Here is a 14450-nt window from a genome sequence, read left to right on the forward strand (position 1 = left end):
ATAGCCATGAATTTCAGGACATACATTGACTGGCAAGTTGTTCAGGGAATGGCCCTTGTTAAAATGGGGCTGGAGTCAGGCATGATAGACCCTACAGAGGTCAGGACAGTAGTTATTGAGAGGGGTTTGGTAAAAGATGTTCAGAAAACTCATTAGGCCGCGTAGTGGTATTCCCACCAGGAAACCCGACGCAACTCACATTTAGCCAAGAAATATAAGCTTTATACTTATAACTACCATTCTTTCATTGTCCCTGGGTTAAAATCCTGGAAGTCCCTTCCTAACAGCACTATGGCTGTCATAACACCACAAGGACTACACTGGTTCAAGAGACAGCTCAGCACCACCATCCCACCACCTTCTCAGGGGCAATTGGGATGGACAATAAATGTTGGTCAAACTAGAAACACCCAGATTCCATGAACAAATATAAATAAAAACAAAAAGGTGGAAAGTAACATTCTGAAATCTTTACCTCGTCTGAAAATTGAGAAGCAACCAGAACATTAAGAGTGAAAACAACCTGCCGTTTTTAACCTTTTTACGTCAGACAATCACGTCTGATGGTGATAACCTTACAAACTTGAGAAAGTCATCAAATGCAGTGTTGAGTAATTTATATTATTTTGACAATTACTGCCTTGTGTTTATAAATAGCCCAAATTCAATACCAGTTACATCTCAGTCAAAAAACAAAGAGTAGAAGTCAAAAGATTAGTTCTCTTTGCACAGGTGTACATTTTTCTATTTCCCATGCACCGTCTCTGGCTTTAGAAAGCCAAACTGGTACCAGACAGTGGGTGGTTTAACACGATATACTATAGTTCAGTATGAAGTGAGTGAATCTGATGAAACTCATTTCATACAGAGATCTTTATAGAGTGTTTGGAGGAACGATTTATCTCATCAGCTTGATGTGAATGTGTAAAAAAGCAACAGTTGTCAGATTTGACAATTTTAAAAAAAGTACCTCAATTATATGAATCTTCAAAAATTTAACCATCATTCTCAATGAAATACTCACCTAACCAGCTCCATCCTTCCCACAGACCAATCACAATAACCCACTACCTGCATCCACCTACCCTCCACTCTCGCCCAGCCTCCTCCCTTTATTTATTTCTGAGCTCCCCTCTCCCTACCCAGTGCTGATGAAGGGTTTCAGCCCGAAACATTGACCTATCTGCTCTTCAGATGCTGTCTGACCTGCAGTGCTTTACCAGCTCCACAACTGACTCTAGCATCTAGCATCTGTGGTCCTTACTGTCTCCAAGTCGCTGAAAACCATACTGTGAAGTGTCTTCTAAGGGTGCCCACTTTGAAGAAGATTTCCTCCTCGCTCCAAAGAGAGTTCAGTGAGCCTCTCTCCCACTGCAACCCCTTGGTTATCTACTGTACCCTGAAGCCAACCATATTCTGAAACAATGCTGCTACTGGTTCACCAGCTTCAAAATCTCTCCATTCCCAATCTGTCCATCTTCTGACCACCATTCCCGCTGACCAACAACAATAACCCCCAATCGCATCCACCAAACTCCATCCTGGCTGACCACCCCCCCAGTCCCCTCCCTCTTTTTATTTATGGGCTCCCCTCTCCCTCCCCAGTCCTGACAAAGGGTTTCAGTCCAAAATGTTGACTTCCCTGCTCCTCGAATGCTGACTGACCTGCTGGGCTTTTCCAGCTCGATATTTATCGATCCTCTTTTAATTCCTAGTTTTCATTTTGTTGAAGGTTAGTTGTCCCAACTGTTCTTTGGTTTAATTTAATAAGCAAAATTACTTTACGTTTGGTCTGTTTGTGTCTAACAATGTACCTGTTACATCAGAAATGCAATACATGTTCTTACTTTATTTATTCTGTACCTATACTGTGATATTGTAGAGTATGTTTCACTCTGCCAATAAGGCAGATTCAAAGAGTACTTTAATCAGACCAATCACCTACTTAAAAATGGATCTTCCTCAGCCCCACACCATAGTTAATAGCCAACAGCTTGGGCTAAACCATTTTCCACTTATTTCAGGGAAATGTTCATTCTACATTTGTTCTGTAGTTAGAATTAGTGAACCACGTTAACTATGTATTTTTTATATTTTATATAAATTCAGAATTTATTGATTTTCTCACGAAATGCCACTTTAAACTATAACTCATGAAGCCTTGGACGACCAGTCAACATTTCCAATTGTAACTATCATTTAAAAAACAAAATTTAAATCTGATGCTCTCAGTCCCAATAACAAAGGTGTAAAAAGAACTTTGCATCTACTAAATAGAACCAACTCTTTGTTTTCCTGTTAAATAATGAAACGTTACCTCACTAAGTATGTCTGACTGGAAACTAAGCTCTTCCCAGGGATACCTGAAGGTTACGTGACCTACAAATCTCAGCTAATCTCATGTAATCCTCTGTTTCCAAACTGATTCTCCATGTACTGAAATAGAAGACGCGTAGAAATAGGGACTCTCAGCTGTATTTGTGCCTAGTTTTGTTGACTTTGAAACATGCATCTTATTGCTGTCTTTTTCTTGTTAGCCACAATTCTTACAAAAGTATCTTCTTTCTGTCCTTCTCAGTGCACGTGTGCTTTCCACAGTAGGAGTGACGGCACTGGAACCAGGTAAGTCAATTAACAACAAATAGCCAGGCGGATACGATAGTTCAATAGCTAAACAATGCTCCATCAATGTGGAGTAATACATTCAATTTTGAATCCAGTTAATTTTACAAAAACTGCACGAATGCACCTTCACAATACTATTGATACCCTTCAACAGTGAGGATTAAATTCATTTTCATTCAGCAACAAGGTGTTTAAGAATACAAACTATATAGTACAATCTGCCTGCATCGTAGAGTTTAGAATTGAAGAGCGCAATGCCAAGAACACAGAAGTACAGAAGTGTATTTTTAAGGGGATAGCAGGAACTGCAGATGCTGGCGAATCTGAGATAATAAGGTGTAGAGCTGGATGAACACAGCAGGCCAAGCAGCATCAGAAGAGCAGGAAGGCTGACGTTTCGGGCCTAGACCCTTCTTCAGAAATGGGGAAGAAGGGTCTAGGCCCGAAATGTCACCCTTCCTGCTGTTCTGATGCTGCTTGGCCCACTGTGTTCATCCAGCTCTGCACCTTGTTATCTCAATGTATTTTTAAATATGAGTTGAATGTGTGTAAAGTGCATTTGACCATTTTATTGTACACTGCAGCAAGAAAATTTGACTAAATGAGAAATGCACACGTCTCTCAGATCTGCAAATTATATTGGATATATGGTTTCATGAGTTATAGTATCCATATTAAAAAGCAATTTTCATTTATACTTTATTTCTTAGATGTTCCATAATGCGTTGTGTTTAGATCTCACATTTAGCTCAAAAATTCTGATAAAAGAGTTCAAATAATGTCACAAAGCATAATATATAGAAACAGAAGATAAATTACAAATATGTTTATAATTATGTTTTCTATGAATTTATTTTTTAAAATAATGAATAATGTGGAGTATTTATGCTACAGTGTGATAAGATATGGACTTAACTTTACAAGGAGTGTTGTCCACTGGAATGCATTTTCAAAACATGGAAACGTGCTCTAAGTGATTTTTTCTGTTTAGTAGAATTTTTGCAGCAAAGATTGTTGGGGTGCAAGGTGGAGGGGTATATATTTTATAGTCTTGATTTGTGCAATCAACTGACACACTTCTTGTCAAGATCAGAAACTCATAAAACTGATTCCGATTCATCATCTTTCATTTTTTAACCACTTCGAAGGAAAGGATGGAAGGCAATTATGTGAAAACCAGAATAAAACAGTTTCTAACATTCTATGTTGCTTCTTCCATCACTTTTGGACTTTCAGCCTTGGTTCTAATTCCACACCCCTGGTTTCCTAATGGGAACCACACTCAGAGGGAATGTGGAACAGAAATATGACTACACTGTGGCCTCAGTTTCCAATATAGAGCTACTTATTAACCATTCTTCCCACCAGGAGCATGGTCCCTTCAAGAGTATTTGGAGAAATAAGAGCATGGCTAGCATGGGATCAGTATGCTGCTCTCCACTACGTCATGCTTATACCTGATTGTGCTCAAGAAAGTAGCATTGAGCCCCTTCTTGAACTGCTCCTGTTCCAAAACTCATATATTGTGTGTTGTTAATTTTGCTTTAATCAGATGTTGGACTGTTCATTCTCCATGTCTATTTCCCTTTGCTTATTTTCAGAGTCTCTCAAATGATTTTGTGAATTTAAAAATCTTGTTTTCTTATTTGTAGAGAAACGCAGGCCCAAAGAGAGTAAGCCAATGGCTAACATTTCAGTTACATAGTGTTTTGGCATGTTGAGCTGTGTTGAGTTTCTTTTCACTCAAATCAGCAAAAATCCTAATTTATGATTCATGAGGAGGGTCGAGAGGAAGACATTTATTAAAACCATTCATCCTCAAAGCTTAAGTAATATAAAATAAAATCATTTGGACTTTTAAATAACAGATTTAGATTGTTGATTTTATCATTGAGGTGAAGACAGAGCATTCCAGTTCTGATATTAATTAGCAGAAGAATCCACAAAGTCAGATTCAGAAACTGTTAAATGCAGAATATATACTAATGTCCAGATTAAAGTCATTTCTCTTTAATAGATGATGGTGGTGTTAACTGTTCAGTGAAATAACATGAGGGACATTCTCGAAAAATAAAACTACCAACTAAACTGATCATTTTCTTTCTTTTCAGGTCTGTATTATGTGATGACCCAGATATGTCTGAGATCCCTGTCAATGTTCCAGTGGATACAGTTAAACTTCGCGTTGAGAAAACTGTTGTTCAACAACTTCCACGGGAAGCATTTTATTACCTTGTGGATCTAAAATATCTCTGGCTGACATATAATGCCATCAGTACCATAAACCCTCAAAGCTTTTATAATTTAAAAGAACTCCATGAATTGCGCCTTGATGGAAACATGCTGTCTACCTTTCCTTGGGATTCACTGCAGGAAATGCCAAATCTTCGAACTCTTGACTTGCACAATAACAGACTGTCAACGATTCCTGCTACTGCAGCTCGATATCTGAGAAATATAACCAATTTAGATATATCTAGTAACAAACTCACTACACTGCCATCTGACTTGTTAGATATTTGGCCTGCACACTCAAGATATCATGAGTTTGATAAAGATCCAATGAAGAGAGTAATTCTAGGTAAGTATTAATTATTACCTTCTGTTAAAGGCAGTAGCTATAATATTACCTTCTACTTATATTGCACATTTACATAATAAGGCATCAAAGTTGTCCATGACAATTCACCAAATGATTTGCAATAAGCATGAAGAATTTGCAATTGACGTAACTGGGGTGACATGGTGGCTCAGTGGTTAGCACTGCTGCCTCAGAGCGCCAGGGACGTGGGTACAATTCCACCCTCAAGCAATTGTCTGTGTGGAGTTTGCACATTCTCCCCATGTGTGCGCGGATTTCCTCTGAATGCTCCAGTTTCCTCATACAGTCCAAAGATGTACAGGTTAGGTGGATTGGCCATGCTAAATTGTCCATGTGCAGGCTAGGATTAGCTGTAGAAAATGCAGAGTGATAGGGGGTGGATCTGGGTGGGATACAGCCCTTTGGAGGGTCAGTGTTGACTTGATGGGCCAAATAGCCTGCTTCCAACTTTAGGGATTCTATGTGCTGGAATAGAAAGCAAATGATAATAAATGTGTGGGTAAGAGATGGACTAGCACAGCAAAGAGGGTGATGGATTTCCAGAAGACATGGAATATACTAAAGATGAAAATTAAATTAAAATGCCATTCTTAATAAACCGCAAACAGCAGAGACTTAGGTGGGTTATCGTAATTGGCCATATTTCTTGTTGGTTAAAAGTGCTACCCTGAGTGGCTGGTTGATGAGATAGTGGAGGGGGCAATGAGATAAACTTCCTAAGCATTCTGCAGCATTTTGAAGGTAAAGCCATTCTGTTTTAATTCGTGATATTGGGTGATACACAATTAGCGGGAACATCTCCAAATTATCTCTCAATATAGGGTTGCACCTCAATTTAAAAATTCATTTTTAACAATTCTTACTCCTGACATGACATTTGAAATGGCAGCCTAGTTTATAAGGTGCGCAAGTTGATGCATTTGATTGGCCAAATGCAGCAAATATTGGACTAGTGGGCACTTGAAAATCAGCTGGCATAATTTTCCTTCTGACAAAAAATAGAAAAGCTTAAACTACGAAGTTTGAGATGCTATCTGAGGAGGGGAATTTCAAAGATTACCACCTTCTGAATAAAGAAGTTCCTCCTCGTGTCAGTCCTAAATGGCTTGAATAGAATAGAACAGAATAGGATGTATTTGGATTTCAAAAAGCACATGATAATATGTCACACAAGAGCTTATTACATAAATTTGGATCCTATGGATAGTGATAGAATATGAATGTGGATTCAAGATTAGTTGGATAGAAAACAGGGAGTAAGAGTAAGCAAGACTTGTTGCATTTGCCATTTGTAACTAGTGGAGTACCATAAGGATAGATTCTTTGTCTCAGCCTTTTAAAATCTGAATTATGGCATAAATTAAGGGATTGAGTGATTCACACACAAATTTGCTGGAAATACACAGTTAGCTGGGCCCATCCCTTCCTCCCACCCCAAGCCGCACCTCCATTTCCTACCTACTAACTTCATCCCGCCTCCTTGACCTGTCCATCTTCCCTGGACTGACCTATCCCCTGCCTACCTCCTCACCTATACTCTCTTCTCTATCTATCTTGTTTTCTCTCCATCTTCGGTCCGCCTCCCCCTCTCTCCCTATTTATTCCAGTTCCCTCTCCCCATTCCCCTCTCTGATGAAGGGCTAGGCCCGAAATGTCAGTTTTTGTGCTCCTGAGATGCTGCTTGGCCTGCTGTGTTCACCCAGCTCCACACTTTTTTATCTTGGATTCTCCAGCATCTGCAGTTCCCATTATCACTGGACAATATATGTTTGTTGCTGTTTTTAGAATTAGAATTCCTACAGGGTGAAAACAGGCCCTTCGGCCCAACAAGTCCACACCGAACCTTACAGCATCCCACCCAGGCCCATCTCCCTGTAACTCACCTAATCTAAACTTCCCTGAACCTATGGGGAATTTTGCATGGCCAATCCATGTACCCTGCACATCTTTGGGCTATGGGAGGAAACCGGAGCACCCAGAGGAAACCCACGCACACATGGGGAGAATGTGCAAACTCAACACTGACTGTTACCCGAGGTGAGAATCGAACCTGGGTCCCTAGTGCTGTGAGGCAGCAGTGCTAACCACTGACCCACCGTGCCGCCCTATTTGACGACTGTACCATTCCTGTTTAATCCTATTGTCCTAGCCCATTGTGTAGCAGCCATCTTGCATTATGACACTGAATTGAGTGTGGAGCCTGCTGCTCCTGATAAAACTTATCTTTTTTTACAAATACATTTATAGTCCCAGCTGTGGGATTCAACTCTGGAACCAACCACTTTGATAGGATAGGGGGTTGACTCTTCGGTTTTCTCCCCATCAGTAGTTCTGATGGTGATAAGCCACACTATAGTGGGGTGGACCAGTAGTTTAACAAGGCTGTATTAAAGACAGTACTTTTCTTCAAAAGAGATTTGACCATCAGGAGTCCATGAAGAGCTTGTCCATTTGAGTGTTGGTATGTTGGTGAATGGGTTATATGTTTAAATCCAGAAGTGGCTGCAATCCGACCGATAATTGGGCCCGAAACATCAGCTTTCGTGCTCCTAAGATGCTGCTTGGCCTGCTGTGTTCATCCAGCTCTACACTTCATTATCTCGGAAATGAGTCCATTTTCTGAAACCACCATAGCTGACTCATGCAAGATTCTGACAACTGCTTCTATGATGGTGGTTCATAACTTTATTATCCCCACCCACTGGGAAAAATAATCAACAGTATTGAGGCAACACCACCCGTCAAACATAAGTTTTCAGTTCCCAGTCATTCCTATGTCTTGTTGGGAAAAGTAATGGGGGTCAGTGGCTGTTGCTGCTCAGTCCTGTGCCTAGGCAGGTTTTCACAGTCAGCTATGAGTTCCTCACTTGTCTTTGAGATCGCTGGCTACCACTCACATCTAAACCTTCACTGTACAGTTGGTAATGCCCAAGTGTCCCTGGTATAGTTTATTCAGGATGTTTTGAAACTTGAATAGCAAATGTTTCATCAAATACCGGCAAGCTGTCTATATTTGCGAACTGCTATTGATCCTGAAAATAGGCCTTCATGGCCACTGAAGTGAGCCTTTGATCTGGCCACTCTTCAAAACAAAACCGACAAATGACAACAGATTCTTGGCCTTTCTGAGTGATTTGATTGAGCCATTGAAGGTTACTGGCTATTTGATTGCTGTGGCCCAAGTATCTGATTCAATTTTATCAACAAATGCCTCATCATCACTCGTTCATGAGCAGTAGACAGTCATTCTGGAGAACACATCCACAGTTGTTTTTAGCTTCCCTTGCACCCATTGGGATTGGTAGGTCAACCTCATAAAGCAGAGTCAGAACGCTTGCATCACCAGAGGCATCCTTGCCAACTCTCTCTCATCAAGTTGGGAGATTGATAATTTGTTGCCTGATTGTATGAGAACTTCAGAGGCTAAGGACAATGTTTGAAAACATCTCGCATGTTCATTTGACAGAGGCAGTCTCCATTTCTATAATATTGTAACAAGTCTCCAAGTCCAACAATGTTACGGAGGCATAATGCACCTCTATCTTACACCTATCAGGTTGCTGCTGAAACAACATGCCTGTAGCTGAAGCATCCAAAACTGGATAGAATGGATCATAATGGGTTAGGATGTCTATGGATGTCAGCACATCATTAGCTTTTTCAAAAGCACACTCCAGATTCAGGTCCTAGGACCTTCCTTGTGTCCTCTTAAGAAATTGCACAAAGGTTCAGGCACCATTGCAAATGGGGTAAAAATTTTTAAAAACTGATGTACAATGACTATAAACTCTACAGGTTCTGAACCGATTTTTGGAGTGGAAAATTTCTTAATAGTATTAATTTTTAGTGGATCTGGCCAAATTCCATCTTTATTAACAATATATCCCTTGAAGTGAATAAACTGCAAAATTCACACCCTTAGTTGAGAGTAAACTCTATGGTTTTTAAGCATTTTAAATCTGTGTCAACCCTTGTTTGTATTGCTCAACTGGTTTCTCCTTATACCAATATGTCATCCACCTGGCATGTGACTCCTTCTAAATCTTGTTTGGACATGGTTCATTGAAAGATCTTTGGAGCTGAAGTGATCCCAAAAGGCAGTTAACTGAAGCAAAACCTCCCAAATGGAACAATAAATGTAGTAAACAGTCTTGACTCTTTGCCTAATTATATTTGCCAGAGTTCACTGTTGATGTTGAATTTTGTAAAAATTCTACTTTCACACAATTTGGTTAAATTTTCATTCACTGTAAGTAAAGAATGGAATTCTCTAGCTGCTACCTTGTTGAGTTATGTTACGGCATCATATATTCTATAGACTCCTTGGGTTTGGGTATGGTAGGCCTGCCCTCGATCTACTCCATTGATTTGTTCACCAGGAAAATTATACCTATTCTGGTATTTCCTCATGTTGCTTCTGGGCCTGACTCATTGACAGATGTGGAATCTTCCTTATTGTGTATAAACACATTGGTTTAACTTCCTTCTTTGCTATATTTGGTATTCTACTGTGAATAATTTTGGGAGTTTGAGTCAAAGGAACTCTTACTCCTGTATTGTTTGATTTCTTTGACTTTTTAAATTGGCTTTAGGTCCAATCAAACTTTCCTGCTCAAGAGCAAGGCTTCTAATTATGAATTACATACACTTTTTCTACTACCTGATACTCTTTACGATGTGGTATTACTTCGAACATGCATTTAACATTGAGAGTGTTTCCTCTTGTACTCTGTAGCTTCAAGTCCATAGGCTTTAACTTCCATTCCTTCAGCTATGGTATTTGATATGATGGGACACTTATCACATTTTCAAGTTTAAATTAACAAATGTTCATTACATAAATAAGCTCCGTGAAAATCAAATGAGTTAGATCCTTTGTTTCCTTGCAGGTATGGTGTACAAATGTAGTATTCTTTTGTCATGGGTGAGCATTGTCTACGCCTGTGAGGCTTTGCTTTTCCATAGTGTTGACACTGACTCTTGGTATCTGGTATTTGACCAATTGAACACATTAATTTTTTAACATTTTCAGCTTCAGGATTAGTATTTCATATTGAAGTGACTCTGAATTAGAAATGTTAAGGATTTCTTTTCTCTAAGTTGTCTAATCTTGTGTTCTGTTCTGCCCAACTCTCATATTGTCTTTTTAGAAGTATTATTTTTCCATCCATTTCTTCTTTATTTGTTTATTTACTTACTTATAATGCCTTAAAGCTGTCTTAACGCTATAATAATTCAATGCTGTTTGTAACCAGCTGGCTTCAGGCTTGTATTCCGGCATTAAATTAATGTTGTTTAAATTCTGTTGTTTTTAAGTTGCTAGAAACTTTTAAACTGTGTTATAACAATACTGTATGATATACTTGCAATAAAACTTTATAATGAGTTAGCAAGCAATACTGGATTGTGTTACTTTTATCAGGTTTCAAATTCTGCTAATATTGTATCTCTGCACTGCTTATAGGGTATTTACCAGTTTTTGTTTAAACTACCCATGTTCTGTTTAAGTTTACCTGCTACTGTTTAGAACATCAAATCTTATGTGCAGCCGTAAATTCTCAGATTCCCCAAATGGCTGCACAGATGCCTTGGAGGAAACATTGTTTCCCACTTTCTGGAGATTCCCCACTTTCTATAGCCAAGAAGAATGTTTTCCCAATTCTTCCTGGATAAAACACTTGCTTTTCCACCTTTGAGGCCTAAAACACAAAGCATGTCTTCTTACCAAGGTTTTAAAATGATTATCTGTAACTGTTGTCTTAATAAATGTTTCTACCAAAGTAAGTTCTGATTATTCTAATCTTACAAAATGTTAAAATTCTTCTTTCTTCTTCCATTGATTCTTCCTTCAAATCTTTCTAAGTATGATCTTTTGCAGCTTTAAGTAAATTATGCTACCTTTCTGATAAAAACAACTAATTATATTTAATTAATCCAGTTTCAGAAAGACCACAGAATTTGTTCAGGGTTACAAAAGACCTTAGAAAAATTTGAAGAAATAGTCAATCAAAGAGGAAAGTTAGAAGAGCTCTAATATTTTATAAGATCAGGATAACCAGAATTTAATTTTGGCAGGAACATTGAGGAATAAATTATTTTTCTGCCCCTGCTCTGTTCCTTTCAATACTGCCTCATGGAATCTATTTATGATTGCAGCTCTTATCAGCTCTGTGGTAAGAATATTCTTTTGGTGTACTGGTCTTACCAGCTGTCATTGATCACCGGTTCTGAGAAAAGGTCACTGGACCCAAAATATTAATTTTGATTTCTCTCCACAGAAGCTGCCCCAGCTGCTGAATTTTTCCAGCAATTTCTGTTTTTATACCTTTCTTTCCATGTTGAATTTAAAGGCCTGTCTGTATATGAGTGGTAGAGGATAGACCCCTCAAGAGTCTGAACAAGAAGAGACACTTGTCTAACACAACCAGGTCTAGTCCAATGCATGACAGCAATAGATACAATTAAAGTTAACTAGTATGGCATAATCAAAACTGTCAGGAGTTAGATATGTCTCCTATGGGACCTCAAGCAAGACTGTTTTTGCACCCAAATACAATGTAACCATGACAGATTGAATGGAGCTTAATGCAACTTCTACATTGTCTCTTTCAGAACCATTACATTTATACAACAAACTAGATTTATAACCACCTCAAAATAAACCAAATAAATTAGTTAAGCACAATTTGCTAGAGGCAAAGTTTACAGGAGGTTTGTAGTGGGAGAGAGATCCACTGAGGTCTTTCTGGAGGGTAACTTCTTCAAGGCAGGCATCCTTAGAAGAGGCTTCGCAGTGGGGTTAAAATTGTTTCAGAGATAGTAGGAACTGCAGATGCTGGAGAATCTAACACCCTGGACCATGTCTCTTGCATTTCCCATAACTCATCCCTCACACCTCCTTCCTGCAATAATAACCAAAATAGAATCCCCCTCATCCTCACATACCACCTCACCAATCTCCAGATCCAAAACATCATCCTCTAACACTTCCACCATCTGCAATCCGACCCCACACCAAAAGCATTTGTCCCTCCCCACTATTATCTGCCTTCTGGAGGGACGACTCTCTGTGACTCACATCCGCTTCACACTCCTCTCCAGCCCCACTATCCCCGGCACTTTTCCCTGCAACCGCAGGAAGTGCTACACCTGCCCCTACACCTCCCCCATCACCCCCAACCCAGGCTCTAAGAAGACCTTCCACATCAAACAGATGTTCACCTGCACATCTGCGAATGTGAGACTGTATCCGCTGTTCCAGATGTGACATCCTCTACATCAAGGAAACCAAGTGAAGGATTGGGGACCGCTTTGCGGAACACCTACGCTTGGCTCACACCAAACAACTGCACCTCCCAGTCACAAACTATTTCAACTCCACCTCCCACTCCTTGCATGACATGTCCATCATGGGCCTCCTGCAGTGCCATAATGATGCCACCCAAAGGTTGCAGTAACAGCATCTCATATTTCGCTTGGGAACCCTGGAGCCCAATGGTATCAATGTGGACTTCACAAGCTTCAATGTCTCCCTTCCCTCGACCACATCCCAAAACCAGCCCAGCTTGTACCTGCCTCCCTAACCTGTCCTTCCTCTCACCTATCCCCTCCTCCCACCTCAAGCCCCAACCCCACCTCCTACCTACTAAACTCATCCTGCCCCCTTGACCTGTCCGTCCTCCATGGACTGACCTATCCCCTCCCTAGGTCCCCACCTACGCTCACCTTTACTGGCTCCAACCCCGCCTCCTTGACCTGTCTGTCTCCACTCCATCTATCTTCTGCTTTATCCATCTTCTTTCCACCTCCCCCTTTCTCCCTATTTATTTCAGAATCCCCTTCCCCTCCCCCATTTCTGAAGAAGGGTCTGGACTCGAAACGTCAGCCTTCCGGCTCCTCTGGTGCTACTTGGCCTGCTGTGTTCATCCAGCTCAGCACCTTGTTATCTCGGATTGTCCAGCATCGGCAGTTCCTGCTAACCTTTTCCTGTTACTAAGGTAGGATTTACAGGTCTGTAATTTGATGATTTATTCTTCAAGTTTGTTTTTATAAGTGAGAGTCAGTTTCAGATGAAAGTATTAACTGACTAGAGCAGTTTTTGGTAGGAATAGATCATGGCATTTCGAGTGCTTACCGAAATTCCTTTCCCACATTTTCATGCTGTGAGCTCCAGATCCTCACAGCAAGGCTTTCCCCTCAAATCCCCTTTAATTTTCTTAGTCTGACCCCTTGGGCTATATACCATAAAATTAATGGGCATTCAGTATTAGAATAGAAAACTCTGTATTGTCACGTGTACTCAAGTACAGAACTACAGGAGTGCAGTGATAAGTATTACGATGTTGCATATTATGATTCTGTCTTAAGTATAAGTACCTAGGTACAAATCTTTAGACATGAAAGAAGAATAAAAAGTAGATACATTACTTAATTGTGTTTAAAGAATAAGTTAGAAATAAGACACACTTAAAGAACTGACATTACAATCAGATAAAATTAAAATTCAAATAAACTTTACATTACAGCAACTCAGCGCAGGGGCTCCCACACATTGTTTGACCACCCGCGTCACACCCCAGACCAACACCCATCCGTGGTCTGCTCCAAGCTCCACTCCATATCTGCTCTCAGCTGCTCCAAGGTAAGTTCCAGGACTCCTTCCCCTACGCCAGCCTCCGCCTGGGACTGGCTCGTCATGCCAGCCGCTGCTCCGGGACTGCTTCCCCCCGGCGCCGGCCGCTGCTCCGGGACCGCTCCACCCCGCGCCGGCCGCTGCTCCAGGATTCACCTCCGGGGCTTGTCGCCTCTTCCATTCCCCTAAAGCAGAAAGGAGAGAAGAAAGAGAGGGAGAAAAAGAAAAACAGCAGAAGAAAGCAACAAAGCAAGATATTCACCACCAATGGAGACGGGATTACCCGATTACCATGCCTAGCTGAATTTATGTTCAGAAAGCAAATGAAAATGACTAAATCCAGCAACTGTTTGTCTAACTATTCCAAGGGTTCTCTCCTCAAACCCCTAGGGTAGTGACCTCAGACCAGGCTGACAGGATCTGATGTCATGGCCTCCTTTACCAATCCTTTGGGAAGACAATTCCTGTCCTCTGCACCAGCCACTCGACCAGGAACACCAGGTTCCTGTCGCAGAATCGCGATGTCATCTTCCTCTTCTCCGATGTTCAAATTCTGACCTTGGCCAAGCAGGTAGTTTCGGATTGCCAGTG

At 40.5% G+C, this 14450-nt stretch overlaps 1 protein-coding gene and 1 long non-coding RNA gene across 2 annotated transcripts; one reads left to right on the top strand and one right to left on the bottom strand.

The window, feature by feature from the left end:
* The first annotated feature begins 2441 nt into the window (after positions 1 to 2441).
* On the top strand, positions 2442 to 10250 carry LOC132209779 (leucine-rich repeat, immunoglobulin-like domain and transmembrane domain-containing protein 3). The gene is made up of 3 exons (XM_059646954.1): positions 2442 to 2622; positions 4737 to 5206; positions 10117 to 10250. Exons 1-3 carry the CDS (start codon positions 2507 to 2509, stop codon positions 10248 to 10250), a joined length of 720 nt encoding a protein of 239 aa, XP_059502937.1. The 5' UTR covers positions 2442 to 2506.
* Positions 10251 to 13493: 3243 nt separating this feature from the next.
* Positions 13494 to 14284, bottom strand: LOC132210542 (uncharacterized). Its single transcript, XR_009446685.1, has 2 exons — positions 14151 to 14284; positions 13494 to 14044 (listed from the first exon to the last, which is right to left on the bottom strand). It is a non-coding gene; the product is annotated as an uncharacterized LOC132210542 (long non-coding RNA).
* Positions 14285 to 14450: the final 166 nt, after the last annotated feature.

Source organism: Stegostoma tigrinum, chromosome 1, assembly GCF_030684315.1.
Source record: "Stegostoma tigrinum isolate sSteTig4 chromosome 1, sSteTig4.hap1, whole genome shotgun sequence".
Lineage (NCBI taxonomy): Eukaryota > Metazoa > Chordata > Chondrichthyes > Orectolobiformes > Stegostomatidae > Stegostoma > Stegostoma tigrinum.

What these genes read in the sequence shown, in the direction of transcription:
- LOC132209779 (XM_059646954.1), top strand. Translation starts at nt 2,507, where the DNA reads ATGCATCTTATTGCTGTCTTTTTCTTGTTAGCCACAATTCTTACAAAA. An exon ending in AGTGACGGCACTGGAACCAG is followed by an intron (nt 2,623 to 4,736) that starts GTAAGTCAATTA and finishes CTTTCTTTTCAG; the next exon opens with GTCTGTATTATGTGATGACC. An exon ending in AATGAAGAGAGTAATTCTAG is followed by an intron (nt 5,207 to 10,116) that starts GTAAGTATTAAT and finishes GTTTCCTTGCAG; the next exon opens with GTATGGTGTACAAATGTAGT.